The sequence below is a fragment of the Scyliorhinus torazame genome, chromosome 23, assembly GCF_047496885.1.
Source record: "Scyliorhinus torazame isolate Kashiwa2021f chromosome 23, sScyTor2.1, whole genome shotgun sequence".
In the NCBI taxonomy this organism is placed as follows: Eukaryota; Metazoa; Chordata; class Chondrichthyes; order Carcharhiniformes; family Scyliorhinidae; genus Scyliorhinus; species Scyliorhinus torazame.
In genome coordinates, this window is record NC_092729.1 from 22,626,937 (window position 1) to 22,644,917 (window position 17,981).

General features: G+C 45.7%; 1 protein-coding gene across 2 annotated transcripts in view; it reads right to left on the reverse strand.

Moving 5' to 3' along the window:
* The window catches only part of LOC140399715 (platelet endothelial cell adhesion molecule-like), a 177,827-nt gene that overhangs the window by 49,596 nt on the left and 110,250 nt on the right, over positions 1-17,981 (reverse strand). The window contains exons 2-5 of one of the 2 annotated variants that reach the window (XM_072489239.1): positions 9,906-9,938; positions 5,220-5,507; positions 3,280-3,573; positions 1,774-2,067 (exon numbers count right to left, since the gene is read on the reverse strand). In XM_072489239.1, the coding sequence (XP_072345340.1) occupies positions 1,774-2,067; positions 3,280-3,573; positions 5,220-5,507; positions 9,906-9,938 (909 nt within the window). The remainder of the gene's footprint in view (positions 1-1,773; positions 2,068-3,279; positions 3,574-5,219; positions 5,508-9,905; positions 9,939-17,981) is intronic. The other variant, XM_072489240.1, reaches the window with a different exon arrangement.

The window sequence follows — 17,981 nt, forward strand, 5'->3', positions numbered from 1 at the left end:
TGGATACCGTAGGTTGCCCGAGGGGTACAACCCACTGATGGCGTCTCTCCGGAAAACAAACCGGTCTCACAGTCCACTGAGCTGCTCCCTGACTAAAGCCACAGGGTTGTTACAGGTAGTATTTATGAAGCACAAGTCCCAGTATGTTTCTAGCCACCTCCAATAGTGAAATGCACCCTCAGTACTGGCACAGGGGGATGTGTCAGACTAGATTATAGAGCTCTGGTCGAAGACTATCTGTGTCTAGCTCCAATAGTGTCGCATTCAATACTGGCAACGTCTGGAGTGTCAGTCTGGATTAACTTGATAATATATATATGCGTGTCTGTCTGGATTAACCTGGTGAATATACATATATATATCCGAGACAACGCCAAAATTATATGTCCGGTGAATTTGCATTGAGACAATCCAAAAGAAGTTGAACTATTGGTCATACCAAGAAAGAGAGAGAATGACCAGTTGGATGGCTGGAGGTTGGAGAGTGGTCTTCTGGGCATGGTTTCGAGAACCCCAAAGTGCATCATGGAGTTCACCTGACCAACAACTTTTTGTTTTTCATTTAGTGTACCCAATTCATTTTTCCAATTAAGGGGCAATTTAGCGAGACAAATTCACCGACACTGCACATCTTTGGGTTGTGGGGGCGAAACCCACGCAAACATGGGGAGAATGTGCAAACTCCACACGGACAGTGACCCAGAGCCGGCATTAAACCTGGGACCTCGGGGCCATGAGGCAGCAATGCGCCACGGTGCTGCCCTACCAGACCCACAACTTTTAATAGATTGTGGTAAGGGAAGCACACGGCCCACTCGACAGGAGCGGTACAGCAGAAATGGAAAAGGAATTTGAAAGCAAAACAATGTTTATTCTATGAACACAAGTTAACCTTTATAAAACATAGTGAACATCTTAGCAACCATTAATTCAAATACAACCCGCAAAGAATACAACACTAAGTAATCCATGCTTTCCTTTCAACACCCATACGACTTAAAAAAACTTTTAACAGAAGCACATCAGGTTTAAATTCAGTACTGAGAGCAGTTACCACTTTGAAAACCCCAAATAAACATTCATAAGCTTGCAGGGATTCATACGCATCCTGGTGTGATTTCAGTGTCTCCAAAACTAAAATTAAACCAAATCCACCCTGCAGCAAAAGCCTCAAGCGAAAGTAAAAAGCTGACAGACAGGCCATCTCCACCAACTCTCTGACATCACTGCAGTAATAAACATCCATTTCATAAAGGGACCCTCACATGACAGCGGCGTTTAACTAAGCAACATATAGATCTCCATGGGGGCTGTAGGATCGGAATTGGTCATTCGTTGGTACAGAAAATCAATGGCAGCGTCCGCTCCTTTCAAGCAATATTATGTAATCAACTCCGAAATCACAGGACTGTGATTTCACCGGAGCTAGCTAAATATCTCCCAGTGAATGCACCTTTCCCTACTAATATACCCCTCACACCATGCATCAAATTTGACAACCACCCACTACCCATATCAGCTCTCTGAGTCCCCAAATCCACAGCCGATGCTCCATTGGTGAATTCATGCCACATTCTGTCATTTAGAGAATCAATCGTTGAGGAATGAAATGGACACTCATTTAGAAATACTGTCGCTTCTACCGTGCCACCCCGGTGACACGGAGCCACCCCAAATGGAAGTTAAATTGTTATTGCCCGGAACCGGAGCTGAAATAATCAATACGTAAAGCCCACAGAATAAACATAGAATTTTCTATTCCATGTTATTTACCTGATATGGTCACCTCCACAGCCTCGCTCATTGGGGATATCAACTGCCTACCACCTACGGAAATTTCATATTGACAGGCATATCGCCCTTCACTTCTTCTGTCAGTGGCCCCGAATCGTCCAGTTTTGGCGTTTCTGACAATTTGACGGGAGGACAAACGTTGTTGATCTTTGTAAAAATTGAAGTATTTTTCTCGATTATCTCCAGTCACTGTGCAGGTAATAGTGAGAGTCTCTCCTCTTACATATACTCCTGTCGATTGATCAAGTACTGCCCTTGGCGTTGCCAGCGGATCTATGGTGAAGAGAAAGTAGATATAATAGTTACAAATGTATCAGAAGAACATATTTTAGGGCCTTTGTTATAAAAAAATCTCCATTGATCTGTCTGAAAGCTCCCTGAGTCTCTGAGGATCACAGGCCACCATCTCCTTTTTTAGAGAGAGCTGATTGATGGGATTTAACCTGCCGTTCACCACACCGCAGGCAGGGGGAATGGGTGACAGGGTGAGGTCACATGGATACCGTAGGTTGCCCGTGTGGTAACACCCACTGTTGGCGTCTCTCCGTACCATAAACTGGCCTCACATCCAACTGAGCTGCCCCCTCACTCAAGACACAGGGCTGTTACAGGCGCTATTGTCAGTGTGAGTTATGAAGCACAAGTCCCAGTGTGTCCACAGCCACCTCCAATAATGAAATGGACACTCTATACTGGCACTAGGAGAATTGTCAGACTAGATTATAGAGCTCTTGTCCCAGACTATATGTATCTAGCTCCAATAGTGCATCACTCAATACTGGAGTGTCAGTCTGGATTAACCTAGCTCATATATATATGTGTCAGTCTGGATTAACATGGTGAATATATAGATGTATATCTCTGAGACAAAGCCAGAATTCTATGTACTGAGGATTTGCATTGAGACAATCCAAAAGAAGTTGAATTTTTGGTCACACCAACAAAGAGAGTGAATGACGAGGTGGGTGGCTGGAAGGTGGAGACGGGTGTTTAACGAAGCAACATGGAGCTCTCAATGGGGGCTGTAGGATCGGAATTGGTCATTCGTTGGTGCAGAAAATCAATGGCAGAGTCCGCTCCTTTCAAGCAATATTATGTCATAAACTCCGAAATCACAGGACTGTAATTTCACCGTAGCTAGCTGAATATCTCCCCCAGGTGAATGAACCTTTCCCCACTCGCACAACTCTCACACTCCGCCCCTCATTTCACCACCACCTCCTCCCCATACCGGCGCCTAAGTCCCCAGAGCCACAGCCGATGCACCATCGGTGAATTCATGCCACATTCTGTCATTTAGAGAATCAATCGTTGAGGAATGAAATGGACACTCATTTAGAAATACTGTCGCTTCTACCGTGCCACCTCGGTGACGGGCAGCCACCACAAATGAAAGTTACATTGTTATTGCCGTGAACCGGAGCGGAAATAATCAATAATCAAAGCCCACAGAATAAACAGAAGTTTCATTTCTATGTTATTTACCTGAAATGGTCACCTCCACAGTCTCGCTCATTGGGGATATTAGCTGCCTACCACCGACGGAAATTCCATATTGACAGGCATATCGCCCTTCACTTCTTCTACCAGTGGCCCGGATTGGTCCAATTTTGACGTTTCTGTCAATTCGACGGGTGGACAAACGTTGTTTATCTTTGTAAAATTTGAAGTATTTTTCTCGATTATCTCCAGTCACTGTGCAGGTAACAGTGAGAGTCTCTCCTCTTACATACACTCCGGTCCATTGATCAAGGACTGCCCTTGGCTTTGCCAGCGGATCTATGGTAAAGAGAAAGTGGATAGATTAGTTCTAAATGTATCAGAAGAATACATATTAGGGCCATTGTTAGGACAAAAATCTCCATTGATCTGTCTCAAAGCACCCTGAGTCTCTGAGGATCACAGCCACAGATCAAAGAGAGAGCTGATTGTTGGGATTTAACCTGCCGATCACCACACCGCAGGCAGGGGGAACAACTGACAGGGAGAGGTCACATGGATACCGTAGGTTGCCCGAGGAGTACAACCCACTGATGGCGTCTCTCCGGAAAACAAACCGGTCTCACAGTCCACTGAGCTGCTCCCTGACTAAATCAACAGTGCTATCAAGCGGAATTTACTAAGCCATAACTTGCTCACTGCCGCTTAGATCCGGTTTACCACGGTTACTCATCTGCTGGCATCATTACAGCCTAGGGTCAAACAAGGAAAGACGAGCTGGAACCCAAACGATAGCTAACACTTTCATTGATATCGAAGGTCGAATATGGCTTCAAGGAGCCTTAGCAAAACTGGAGTCAATGGGAGTGAGTTCTGAAACTGTCCTCTGTTTCGAGTCATACAAAGCGCAGTGTATGATGGTTGTGGTTGTTGAAGGTCACTCACATAATTGTCTGGACATCACTGCAGCTGTTCCTCAGGGTAGCGTACTAAGCCCAGAAACGGAACTGGACGAGCCTTACAAACACTGTGGCGACTAGGAATCCTGTGGCAAATAACTCAGAGTTGGAAATATATCGCTGTTTCTTCACTGTCCCAGTGTGAAGACCGGGGTATTTCCTCTCTAACGGTGTGTGCAGCACAAGGGACTGCGCTTCAAGAAGGCAACTCACCAACACATTCTGCAGCGACATTAGGGATTTGGAATAGATTGTGGCCCAGCCAGCGAAACCAACATCTGGGAAATAAGAATTTAAAAAGGGGTTGCATGGAGTGGGAGTTAAATGTTCTTTCCTCTGCCTCATGAGAGTGCGATCAAATCTGCTTAAATCGGCTCATTCACGTATTACCTCCGACAGTGCAGCCCTCCCTCAGTCTTTCCACGGGTTTGGGGTGGGGGCTAGTGTCGGCGTGGATTATGAAGCTCAAGCCTGAAAGCATATACATCTACCCCGCCCAGTGCAGCCTTCTTCAGTACAGGCATCGAGGTTCGTGTCAGCCTGTGTTATGGATCTCAGTTCCTGAATTATTTACATCTACCTCCAAGAGTGCAGCACCTCCGCAGTAGCGGAAACGGACGGGCTGTAGAAGGAGTTCTGCTCCGGATTATCGACCTCAAACCCTAATTTCTTTATATCTAGCCCCTGACAGTGCAGCACTCTCTAAATACTCACGCAGCGTGGGAGTGACTGCGCCATCATGTGGCAATGATCACAGTCTGCAGTTCAGTTCCAGACCACATCATCTGTGGACTGGATTCTTCACACCTCCTCCTGATTGGCTCGTGTGGCCTTCTCTGGCTCATAGTTATAGATCAAGTATCCAGGCCCCAAACGTTCATGGATTCTGTCAGGATTTTATTCAATTAAAATGCTCCCTCTCAGTATCTGACCGAAAATGTTCTTACATTAGATGAAACAGGCTTTGTAAAATAACAATGAACTGAAGCAGTTATCTTTAAAAAAACACTGTTTTCAGTCCCTCACCTGCTATTGTCACAATCACAGATTCGCTCACTGTGGATGTTTTCTGATCATGCACACAATAAGAATAACACGCAAAATGTCCTCTATTGCCGATTGCAGCAAATGAGAAAGTTGCAGAGATGTCCTGTGTGGTAATTCCAGCACCGTTAAAATGTTGACCATCTTTGTAAACGTAGAAGGTTTTATCAGAATCACATGTCTGGCCGGTGCAGGTAATGGTGACATTCTCTTTTTCTAAATACACTCCAGTCGGTTGATCAAGTGATATATTTGCCTTTGTCCGGTGAACTGTGTTGACCGGAACAGAAATGACTGTTAAATAGATCATCAGGACTTCATGTACAATGAGAATGTGATAACTCAGTAACTGCTGAACTGTGCTGGAGGGAAATGTTTGCTCCGGCATCTCATGTTGACCAATCTTACTTTAAGGAGTTTGGTTGCAAAGAAACAGTGAGTTATTTGAAATTGCAGAATACATTTCAGTAGCTCAGCTCAGCACGTGATACAGATATTTAAATGTAACTAGATCTGAAAGTAGTAAATAAAATAACAATAAATATAATAAATCAGTGGAATACCCTTTACCAAAGTGAGATGTTTGATCAGAAATATTTTCCTGGAAGTGAAGATTTATTTAGACGTCAATATTTATGTCAAGTACAACTGATTTAAAAATGTAATTTAAAACTGTGAAAATCTATTTTAATCTGTGCAATTTCAAACAATAGATTCTCTTCGCTGAAATAAGTACATACAATTATTACAGCGGCGAGTGACTCTGTCAAGACTGACAAACTCAAGCGGGGAATTAGGTGAGCTAAAAGTGGGCTTGAAATGTCATTGCCATTGGGTTTATTAAAATCCCAATGCATTTTATACATATGCGAGGAGCAAGAGGGTTTCTACGGAAAGAGTAGTCCCACTCCAGGACAAAGGACGGAGGGCATCCGTGGAGTCAGAGGAAGTGGTTGATATCCTCAAAGAGTACTTTGCATCGGTCTTCACCAAGGACAGGAGCATGACGGATGTTGGGGTTGCGGATGGGTGGCACAGCAGTACAGTGTTTGGGTGGCAAGTTTGCACAGTGGCCGGCACTATTGCTTCACAGCTCCAGGGTCCCAGGTTAGATTCCCGCTTGGGTCACTGTTCGTGCGGAGTCTGCATGTGTCTCCATGGGTTTCCTCCATGTGCTCTGCATTCTCCCCACAAGCAAAAGATGTGCAGTTTAGAGGGATTAGTCATGATACATTGCCCCTTATTGCCTTAATAGTTAGGACGTGTTCCTGGGTTATCGGGATAAGATCGAGGTGTGGCCTTGAGTATGGTGCTCTTTCCAAAGGCCGGTGCCGACTCGATGGGCCGAATGGCCTCCTTGTGCACTGTAAATTATATGATTCTAAGGGTGTGTGAATAATAGAGGACGCGTCAGCATAACGAAGGAGCAAGTGCTGGATATCTATCAAAGCACTGTTAGACATGTGCCCTCTGCCAGATGGGATATATTCCAGGGTCATGGGAGTCAAAAGAGGTAAAACCGGGGGATTCCACTGAAAGCTTTGCATTATTTTTGACCACAGGCGAGGTTCCAGAGGACTGGACAATAGCTAAATTCCCTTTGTTTAAGACGGTAAGCAATAATAAATGAGGTAACTATCGCCTGTTGAGCCTGACGTCAATGGCGAGGAAGCTATTGGAGAACTCCCGAGGGACAGGATTTATTCGCATTTGGAACCGAATGGACTTGTTAGTGACAGGCAACATAGTTTTGTCCGGGAGCAGTATTGTCTTATCAACTTCATTGAGTTTTTTTGAGGAGGTGCCAAAATTAATTCATGAGTGATAGGGTGGAGATGTCGTCTACATGGACGTTAGTATGGCGTTTCACAATGTCCCTCATGGCAGACTGCTAAAAAATATAAAGTTGCGTGGGAGTCGGGTGTGCTAGCTAGATTGTAAAAGAACTGGCTTGGCAACAGGAGAAATAGAGTAGTAGTGCAAGGGAGTGTTTGAGAATAGAGTTATGTAACTCGTGGTGTTCCACGTGGATCAGTGCTTGGACTATATTTCTTTTTAATATATGCAAATGATGTGGAATAAAACTACGGTGCTCTGTTTAGCAAGTTTTAAGGGACCACTACGATATACGGGGTTGCAGATAGTGACGGGGTCTGTCAGAGAATGCAGAATAATGATAGATCGGAGAGTTTGGCAGAGAAATGACAGGTGCAGTTCAATCCGGACAAATGCGAGGCGATGCATTTTCGAAAATCAAATTCAGGTGTGAATTATTGAGTAAATGGCAGAGCCCTTCAGAGCATTGACATACACTGAGATCTGGGCGTTCAGGTCCATATTTCTATGAAAAATGCAATGCAGGTGGGCAATGCGGTCAAGAAGACAGACAGTCTGCTTGCCTTCATCCACCGGGGTATTGAGTACAATTGATGGCAGATCATGTTACAGTTATATAAAACCTTATTTAGGTCACATTTGGAATATTATGTGCAGTTCTGCTCGCGACTATACCAGATGGGCGTGGTTGGTTTGGAGAAAGTGCAAAGAAGGTGTTCTGAGGTATTGCCTGGTCTGGAGGGAGTTATCCCTGAGGAGAGGTTGCATCAACTCGGATTGTTTCCGTTTGAAAGACGGAGGCTGAAGAGTGACCTGATTGAAGTCTACGAATGTAAGAGAGGTATAGACAGGGTGAATAGTCAGAATATTTTTCCCAGGGTGGAAGGCTCAATTACAAGGCCGAGAGGCTCAACGTGAGAGGGGGAACGTTCAGGGGAATTGTTTTTCACGGAGACGGGGTTGGGCGCCGGGAACGCGGTGCCAGTGGAGGTAGTGGTGCCAGGCCGATAGCAACGTTCAAGACATATCTTGCTCAATACATGAACGGACTGAGAATGGAGGGACGCAGATCGCTTGGGCAATAAGTGCTAAGTGATAATCAGGAATCTGGATTGGCGCAGGCTTGGTGGGCCGAAGGAACTGTTCCTGTGTTGATATGTTATTTGTTTGTTCTAATTACTGCCCTCACGAATGGCCGTTTAGAATCTGCTGGGGATACTCTGCGAAGCGATGCATTCCATGGTGTGATGTTAATCTAAAAACAAAAGGAAGGCAGCAGTTGGAGCTAGCTATTAGTTAAGGACCACTGACATATTCCGAGTTTGGATTTGTTGCGAAATGGAGGAAAACCGTACTTTGATGGCCTTCCTATGAATTTGCTTTCAGTGTCTATGTTAATAACCTCGTTCCAAACACCAGTCCGCTCTTGGCACCCTGTAAACTCGTTCCCCAGACACGAACTGGATCCTTCTCATTGATATCCGCCTGAGCTGACAGAGACACTTCACCATCTTGATATCATATTTGACCCTACGTTGATTTCTGCCCCCATTAATGCATCATTGCTCAGACCAAAAACGTCAATCTCCATGACATCCGCTGACTCCGCCCCTGTCTCAGCCCACCTGTCTGTCCTGCCTCCGCACATGTGTATTTCAACTCTCACCCGGTGGAGAACACATCTGTCACACTGCATCAGAATGAATGTAACAGAATATCCGGTATCCTCAGCCCCAATGCAACCTAAGGCCCATTAATGTCGGAGCTCCATTCTCTGAGAAAAAAATTGTGCTCCTCTAAACGAAAGCCAATGAATTGAAAACTGCCTGCATTAAAGAGGAAAATAATTATATTCCGCAACTCTCCATGTGTCATCCCTATCTGTGTTCTGTTCCCGAGCTCCTGAAACCCGCTGATCTCTCTCCACCAATATAATTGTGTGCCTTAGAGCTCACTTAGACTTTCCATTACCCTGTAATGAGCTCCTGCAGCTGCTTTGGGACCCTGAGCTCTGGGGTTCGCCCCCTAAAACTCTCCGCTTGAGTCACTCCCCCTTGAAGACCTCCTTCTAGTCACAGTTTTTGCTAATCTCCAATGCCATCTCCATGCTCGGTGTTCAATGGATATTTGCTCCCTTGTGGCGTTTAGGACGAGTTACTGCAGTACTGCCACTGTATAAATAAAATAATGTTTGGTGAGGCCTTTGGATGGGAATGATATTGGTGGACAATTATCACCTTTGTCATGCACTTGACAGTGAGACTATTTCCCTTCATTTCTGCTCAGATGGCATGTGAGAAAATCTCAGGAGTAGAAGAAGCCCATTTCATGGGCGATTCTAACAAGCAATTACTCACTAGGTGAGTGTTTTAGATCTGCTAGAGCATCTGAGTTAGTTGTTAATTTCAGACATGAGGGTTATCGGTTTTGCAGTTTATTCGGTACTCCGAGGATAGGCCTCAATTGGACAGTGGAGCAGTTCGAAGACATGCAATGACACCTTTGAATGTGCTGTACATATACTTGGAATTGTAACTGCAAACATAAAATGAATACTCATATTTTACAGAACTTCAGCTGTTGCCAACTTGAAAACGACATGCCTCCCTCGTCATCCTCCCCCGGTGTGTGTGAATGGGTGACGTGTCAACAGAAAATACGGAATTTCCGGTCGCATTGACAATCAGGTCCTGCATTGTCATTGTCAGTGTTGTAGCACGATGGGTTACAATATTCAGATCAATTACCATGGAAAAAAAGGATTGATTAAACAGGACAAGAATTAGTAGTTCAAGGCAGTTTATGAAATTGGAGAGATATGTCGCCATTTACTTTGTGAAACGCTCATTTCAATCAGGAAAATCACTGAAATTGAGAAAATAAGAATGAATAAAAGGAGCATCAACATCATTCCTAGAATTCTCGAAACAATGCCTGTTCCAATGCAGCGCCAAAGTGCCCGTTTCAGAGGCTTTGTTACTAAACACACATCCCGAATTCCCTGATATCCAGGCATTCCTTTTTGACGGCAGGTAAGCATCTGATTTTATTTTCAGCTTTGCTGTTGACATGTCAGGACGTACATTTCAGGGAAGCAGCTCGCTGTGGAGAAAAAAGTCCCTCTTATGCCCGTTTGTTTCTTGTGCCAATCAGGTTCTATTGAGTATCCTCTGGCTACCCACTATTCTGCACATAAAGATGATTTATCCTTATGCAATCAATAAATATCGATTATGATTTTGAAAACTTGAGTTAAAGCTCATCTGGATGTTCGCTGCTCGGGGGAAGACAAGCCCAGCGGCTCCAACACTGCAGTGCGGATATTGGGGAATAAAAGACACTCGAGTGCCAATGCCTTCAGTCTTAAAGATCGGGATAATTTTTCCCGGGGAAACGGTACCCAAAGATTGGAACTTTCCCCGACAAATTGCAATTGATCCACTGTCAAATACTAATTGTAAATCTCAGTTCAGGAGTTTTTTTTCTAAATTAAATGTATTACCATGTCTTTAGATATAAGAAGTCAAGTAGCTGAGGGAACAGAGTTGCCATAGAGTTTTACAGGATACAGAGAGACCATTCGGTCCAGAGGTTCTGTAGCAGCCGTCTGGCACATATCTATTCTAATTCCATTTTCAGCAATTGGTCCCGAGACTTGTATGTTATGAAGTCTCAAGTGCTCACCTAAATACTTCTTCAATGTTGTGAGGATTCCCACCTCTTCCATCCTTCCAGGCAGTCAGTTTCAGATTCCCACCTTCCTCTGTGTGAATGTGGTATTCCCTCAAATTGTCTCGAAATGACATATTCCTTACGTCATACCCCCTGCATATGTGCCCCTCTACTCGTGGGGAAAGTTCCTTCCTGTATACGCTCTCTATGTCGTCAATAATGTTGGGTGGATCATTCTCTGTAATGTGTCTCAGTCTCTGCCTTTGTCGCAGTCTCTCTGTATGAGTCTGTCTTTGTGTGTTTGTGCCTGTACGTCTCCCAGTGTGAGATTTGGAATTAATAATTAATCGTGGAACACTTCCAATTTTCAGCAACAGGTTCCAACCTTCGAGCACCATATTCTCGGAGAAACGTTTCCCAGCTTCAGACGTGTCTGTGCGTTTTTGTGCGTGTATCTCTATCTGCGTATCTGTCTCTGCTAGCCTGTGTGATTGTTGTTGTCTCGCTCTCGTTATGTACATATAGCTCTATGAGTACATAAAAAGCAAGAGGGTAGCCAGGGAATGGGTTGACCCATTGAAGTACAGGGGAGGGAAACTATATGTGGAGCCAGAGGAATTGGGCGAGGTATTAAATGAATACTTTGCATCGTAAGAGAAGCAATTTCATTTCATTTCAATTGGCGGATGTTGAGTCTGGAGACGGATGAGTAGATAGCCTGGGTCACATTGAGATCCAAAAAGACGAGGTGTTGGGCGTCTTGAAAAATACTAAGGGTCTGATGGGATCGACCCAAGAATTCTGAAGGAGGCAAGAGAGGAAATTGCTGAGCCCTTAACAGAAATCTTTAGATCCTCACTGTCTTCAGGTGATCCCCCAAGAGGACTGAATAATAGCCAATGTTGTTCCTTTGTTTGAGAAGGGTAGCACTGAAAATCCAGGGAACTATTCCGTCAGTGGTAGGGAAATTACTGGAGAGAATTCTTCGAGACAGGATCTACTCCCATTTGGAAGAAAGGGGCCGTAATAGCGAGTGGCAGCACGGTTTTGTGAAGGGGATGTCGTGTCTCATTAATTGATAGAGTTTTTTCAGGCGATCACAAAGGTAACAGATGCAGGTAGGGCAATGGATGTTGTCTATATGGACTTTAGTAAGGCAGTTGACAAGGTCGCTCATGGCAGACTGTTACAAAAGGTGAGTCAATCGGGATCAGAAGTGAGCTGGCAAGCTGGATACAGAACTGGCTAGGTCATAGAAAGCAGACAGTTGCAATGGAAGGGTGCTTTTCTGATTGGAGGGCTGTGACTAGTGGTGTTTCGCAGAGATCAGTGCTGGTACCTTTGCTGTTCATAGTAGAAATCAATAATTTGGAGGAAAATGTAACTGCTCTGATTAGTAAGATTGCGGACGACACAAAGGTTTCGGAAATTGCGGATAGCGATGAGGACTGTCAGAGGATACAGCAGGATTTAGATCATTTGGATACTTGGGCGGAGAGAAAGCAGATGGAGTTTAGTCCGGACAGATATGAGGTAATGCATTTTGGAAGGTCTAATACGGGTAGGGAGTCTACAGTGAATGGTAGAACCCTCGAGAGTATTGGCAGTCAGAGAGATCTAGGTGTACAGGTCCACAGGTCACTGAAAGGGGAAACACAGGTGGAAAAGGTAGTCAAGAAGGCATACGGCATGCTTGCCTTCATTAGCCGGAGCATTGAGTATAAGAATTGGCAAGTCATGTTGCAGCTGCGTGGAACCTTGGTTAGGCCACACTTGGAGTGTAGTCTTCAATTCTGGTCGCCACACTACCAGAAGGATGTTGAGGCTTTGGAGAAGATGCAAACGAGATTTACCAGGATTCTGCCTGGTATAGGAGATATTAGCTTTGAGGAGCCGTTGAATAAACTCGAGTTGTTCTCACTGGAACGAAGGAGGTTGAGCGGCGACCTGATAGAGGTCTCCAGGGGCATAGACAGAGTAGATGGTCAGAGACTTTATCCCAGGGTGGAGGGGTTAATTACGAGGGGGCGTAGGTTTAATGTGCGAGGGTCAAGGTTTAGAGGAGATGTACGAGGCAAGTCTTTTTACAAGGAGGGTAGTGGGTGTCTGGAACTCGCTGCCGGAGGAGGTGGTGGAAGCAGGGACGATAGTGACATTTATGTGGCATCTTGCTAAATACATGAATAGGATGGGAATAGAGGGATACGGACCCAGGAAGTGTAGAATATTGTAGTTTAGTCGGGCAGCATGGTCGGCACAGGCTTGGAGGGCCGAATGGCCTGTTCCTGTGCTGTACGTTTCTTTGTTCTTTATACTTTGTTATGAGTCTTTCTGTGTATCTGTCTATGTTTGCGCTGATGTGTCTTTATATTTCAGTCTTTGTGACAGTCTATGTGCCTCTGTCTTTTTGTGTGCTCATGGATGTGTCTGTGTGAGTCTGTGTGTTAGTTTCTGTCTTTCTCTTTACCCACCTCCATTTGTCCGTTTGTGTGTATCTTTGTTTCTTTGGCTATCTCGGTGAATGTTTCTATGTGTTAGCCTTGTCTTTCTCTGCGTCATTTATCTGTCAGTCTCTGTGTGCTTACCTCTGTTAATCACTGCATTTCTGTGTGTCTGCCACTATCTGTATGCCTGTCCCTGTGTGCTTACTTCTGTTTGTCTCTCCCTTTCTGTGTGTCTGTCACTATCTGTGTGTCTGTCCCTGTGTGGTTACCACTGTTTGTCTCTGCCTTTCTGTGTATCTGTCACTATCTGTGTGCCTGTCCCTGTGTGCTTCCCTCTGTTAATCTCTGCCTTTCTGTGTGTCTGTCACTTTCTGTGTGCCTGTCCCTGTGTGCTTACCTCTGTTTGTCTCTGCCTTTCTGTGTGTCTGTCACTATCTGTGTATCTGTCCCTGTGTGCTTCTCTCTGTTAATCTCTGCCTTTCTGTGTGTCTGTCACTTTCTGTGTGCCTGTCCCTGTGTGCTTCCCTGTGTTAATCTCTGCCTTTCTGTGTGTCTGTCACTATCTGTGTCCCAGTCCCTGTCTGCTTACCTCTGTTTGTCGCTGCCTTTCTGTGTGTCTGTCACTTTCTGTGTGCCTGTCCCTGTGTGCTTACCTCTGTTTGTCCCTGCCTTTCTGTGTGTCTGTCACTATATGTGTGCCTGTCCCTGTGTGCTTACCTCTGTTTGTCTCTGCCTTTCTGTGTGTCTGTCACTTTCTGTGTGCCTGTCCCTGTGTGCTTCCCTCTGTTAATCTCTGCCTTTCTGTGTGTCTGTCACTATCTGTGTGCCTGTCCCTGTGTGCTTCCCTCTGTTAATCTCTGTCTTTCTGTGTGTCAGTCACTTTCTGTTTGCCTGTCTCTGTGTGCTTACCTGTTTGTCGCTGCCTTTCTGTGTGTCTGTCACTTTCTGTGTGCCTGTCCCTGTGTGTTTACCTCTGTTTGTCTCTGCGTTTCTGTGTGTCTGTCACTGTCTATATGCCTGTCCCTGTGGGCTTTCCTCTGTTTGCCTCTGCCTTTCTGTGTGTCTGTCACTGTCTGTGTGTCTGTCACTGTGTGCTTACCTCGGTTTGTCTCTGCCTATCTGTGTGGCTGTCACTGTCTGTGTGTCTGTCTCTCTGTGCTTCCCTCTGTTTGTCTCTGCCGTTCTGTGTGCCTGTCACTATCTGTGTGTCTGTCCCTGTGTGCCTACCTCTGTTTGTCTCTGCCTTTCTGTGTGTCTGTCACTATATGTGTGCCTGTCCCTGTGTGCTTACCTCTGTTTGTCTCTGTCTTTCTGTGTGTCTGTCACTATCTGTGTGTCTGTCCCTGTGTGCTTACCTCTGTCTGTCTCTGCCTTTCTGTGTGTCTGTCACTTTCTGTGTGCCTGTCCCTGTGTGCTTCCCTCTGTTAATCTCTGTCTTTCTGTGTGTCTGTCACTTTCTGTGTGCCTGTCCCTGTGTGCTTACCTCTGTTTGTCCCTGCCTTTCTGTGTGTCTGTCACTGTCTGTGTGTCTGTCTCTGTGTGCTTCCCTCTGTTTGTCTCTACCTTTCTGTGTGCCTGTCACTGTCTGTGTGTCTGACCCTGCGTGCTTACCTCTGTTTGTCTCTGCCTTTCTGTGTGTCTGTCACTATATGTGTGCCTGTCCCTGTGTGCTTACCTCTGTTTGTCTCTGCCTTTCTGTGTGTCTGTCACTATCTGGGTGCCTGTCCCTATGTGCTTACCTCTGTTTGTCTCTGCCTTTCTGTGCATCTGTCACTATCTGTGTGCCTGCCCCTGTGTGCTTACCTCTGTTTGTCTCTGCCTTTCTGTGTGTCTGTCACTATCTGTGTGTCTGTCCCTGTGTGCTTACCTCTGTTTGTCTCTGCCTATCTGTGTGTCTGGCACTTTATGTGTGCCTCTCCCTGTGTCCTTCCCTCTGATAATCTCTGCCTTTCTGTGTGTCTGTCACTTTCTGTGTGCCTGTCTCTGTGTGCTTACCTCTGTTAATCTCTGCCTTTATGTGTGTCTGTCACTAAATGTGTGTCTGTCCCTGTGTGCTTCCCTCTGTTAATCTCTGCCTTTCTGTGTGTCTGTCACTATCTGTGTGCCTGTCTCGGTGTGCTTCCTCTGTTAATCTCAGCCTTTCTGTGTGTCTGTCACTTTCTGTGTGTCTCTCCCTGTGTGCTTCCTCTGTTAATCTCTGCCTTTCTGTGTGTCTGTCCCTTTCTGTGTGCCTGCCTCTGTGTGCTTACCTCTGTTTGTCTCTGCCTTTCTGTGTGTCTGTCACTGTCTGTATGCCTGTCCCTGTGGGCTTACCTCTGTTTGGCTCTGCCTTTCTGTGTGTCTGTCACTGTCTGTGTGTCTGTCTCTGTGTGCTTCCCTCTGTTTGTCTCTGCCTTTCTGTGTGTCTGGCACTTTCTGTGTGCCTGTCTCTGTGTGCTTCCCTCTGTTAATCTCTGCCTTTCTGTGTGTCTGGCACTTTCTGTGTGCCTGTCCCTGTTTGCTTCCCTCTGTTAATCTCTGCTTTTCTGTGTGTCTGTCACTTTCTCTGTGCCTGTCTCTGTGTGATTACCTCTGTTAATCTCTGCCTTTATGTGTGTCTGTGACTAACTGTGTGTCTGTCCCTGTGTGCTTCCGTCAGTTAATCTCTTCCTTTCTGTGTGTCTGTCACTATCTGTGTGCCTGTCTCTGTGTGCTTCCTCTGTTAATCTCTGCCTTTCTGTGTGTCTGTCACATTCTGTGTGTCTGTCCCTGTGTGCTTACCTTTGTTAACCTCTGCATTTCTGTGTGTCTGTCACTTTCAGTGTGCCTGTCTCTGTGTGCTAACCTCTGTTAATCTTTGCCTTTCTGTGTGTCTGTCACCAAATGTGTGTCTGTCCCTGTGTGCTTCCCTCTGTTAATCTCTGCCTTTCTGTGTGCCTGTCATTTTCTGTGTGTCTGTCCCTGTGTGTTTACCACTGTTAATCTCTGCATTTATGTGTGCCTGCCACTATCTGTGTGCCTGTCCCTGTGTGCTTATTTCTGTTTGTCTCTCCCTTTCAGTGTGTCTGTCACTATCTGTGTGCCTGTACCTGTGTGCTTACCTCTGTTAATCTCTGCCTTTCTGTGTGCCTGTCACTACCTGTGTGTCTGTCCCTGTGTGCTTACCTCTGTTAATCTCTGCATTTCTGTGTGCCTGCCACTATCTGTGTGCCTGTTCCTGTGTGCTTACTTCTGCTTGTCTCCCCCTTTCAGTGTGTCTGTCACTATCTGTGTGCCTGTACCTGTGTGCTTACCTCTGTTAATCTCTGCCGTTCTGTGTGTCTGTCACTAACTGTGTGTCTGTCCCTGTGTGCTTACCTCTGTTTGTCTCTGCCTTTCTGTGTGTCTGTCACTATATGTGTCCCTGTCCATGTGTGCTTACCTCTGTTTGTCTCTGCCTTTCTGTGTGTTGGTCACTATCTGGGTGCCTGGCCCTATGTGCTTACCTCTGTTTGTCTCTGCCTTTCTGTGTATCTGTCACTATCTGTGTGCCTGCCCCTGCGTGCTTACCTCTGTTTGTCTCTGCCTTTCTGTGTGTCTGTCACTATCTGTGTGTCTGTCCCTGTGTGCTTACCTCTGTTAATCTCTGCATTTCTGTGTGCCTGCCACTATCTGTGTGCCTGTACCTGTGTGCTTACCTCTGTTAATCTCTGCCTTTCTGTGTGTCTGTCACTAACTGTGTGTCTGTCCCTGTGTGCTTACCTCTGTTTGTCTCTGCCTTTCTGTGTGTCTGTCACTATATGTGTCCCTGTGTGCTTACCTCTGTTTGTCTCTGCCTTTTTGTGTGTTGGTCACTATCTGGGTACTTGGCCCTATGTGCTTACCTCTGTTTGTCTCTGCCTTTCTGTGTGTCTGTCACTTTATGTGTGCCTGCCTCTGTGTGCTTACCTCTGTTTGTCTCTGCCTTTCTGTGTGTCTGTCACTGTCTGTATGCCTGTCCCTGTGGGCTTACCTCTGTTTGGCTCTGCCTTTCTGTGTGTCTGTCACTGTCTGTGTGTCTGTCTCTGTGTGCTTACCTCTGTTTGTCTCTGCCTTTCTGTGTGTCTGGCACTTTCTGTGTGCCTGTCCCTGTTTGCTTCCCTCTGTTAATCTCTGCTTTTCTGTGTGTCTGTCACTTTCTGTGTGCCTGTCTCTGTGTGATTACCTCTGTTAATCTCTGCCTTTCTGTGTGTCTGTGACTAACTGTGTGTCTGTCCCTGTGTGCTTCCGTCAGTTAATCTCTTCCTTTCTGTGTGTCTGTCACTATCTGTGTGCCTGTCTCTGTGTGCTTCCTCTGTTAATCTCTGCCTTTCTGTGTGTCTGTCCCTGTGCTTACCTTTGTTAACCTCTGCATTTCTGTGTGTCTGTCACTTTCAGTGTGCCTGTCTCTGTGTGCTAACCTCTGTTAATCTTTGCCTTTCTGTGTGTCTGTCACCAAATGTGTGTCTGTCCCTGTGTGCTTCCCTCTGTTAATCTCTGCCTTTCTGTGTGCCTGTCATTTTCTGTGTGTCTGTCCCTGTGTGTTTACCACTGTTAATCTCTGCATTTATGTGTGCCTGCCACTATCTGTGTGCCTGTCCCTGTGTGCTTATTTCTGTTTGTCTCTCCCTTTCAGTGTGTCTGTCACTATCTGTGTGCCTGTACCTGTGTGCTTACCTCTGTTAATCTCTGCCTTTCTGTGTGCCTGTCACTACCTGTGTGTCTGTCCCTGTGTGCTTACCTCTGTTAATCTCTGCATTTCTGTGTGCCTGCCACTATCTGTGTGCCTGTTCCTGTGTGCTTACTTCTGCTTGTC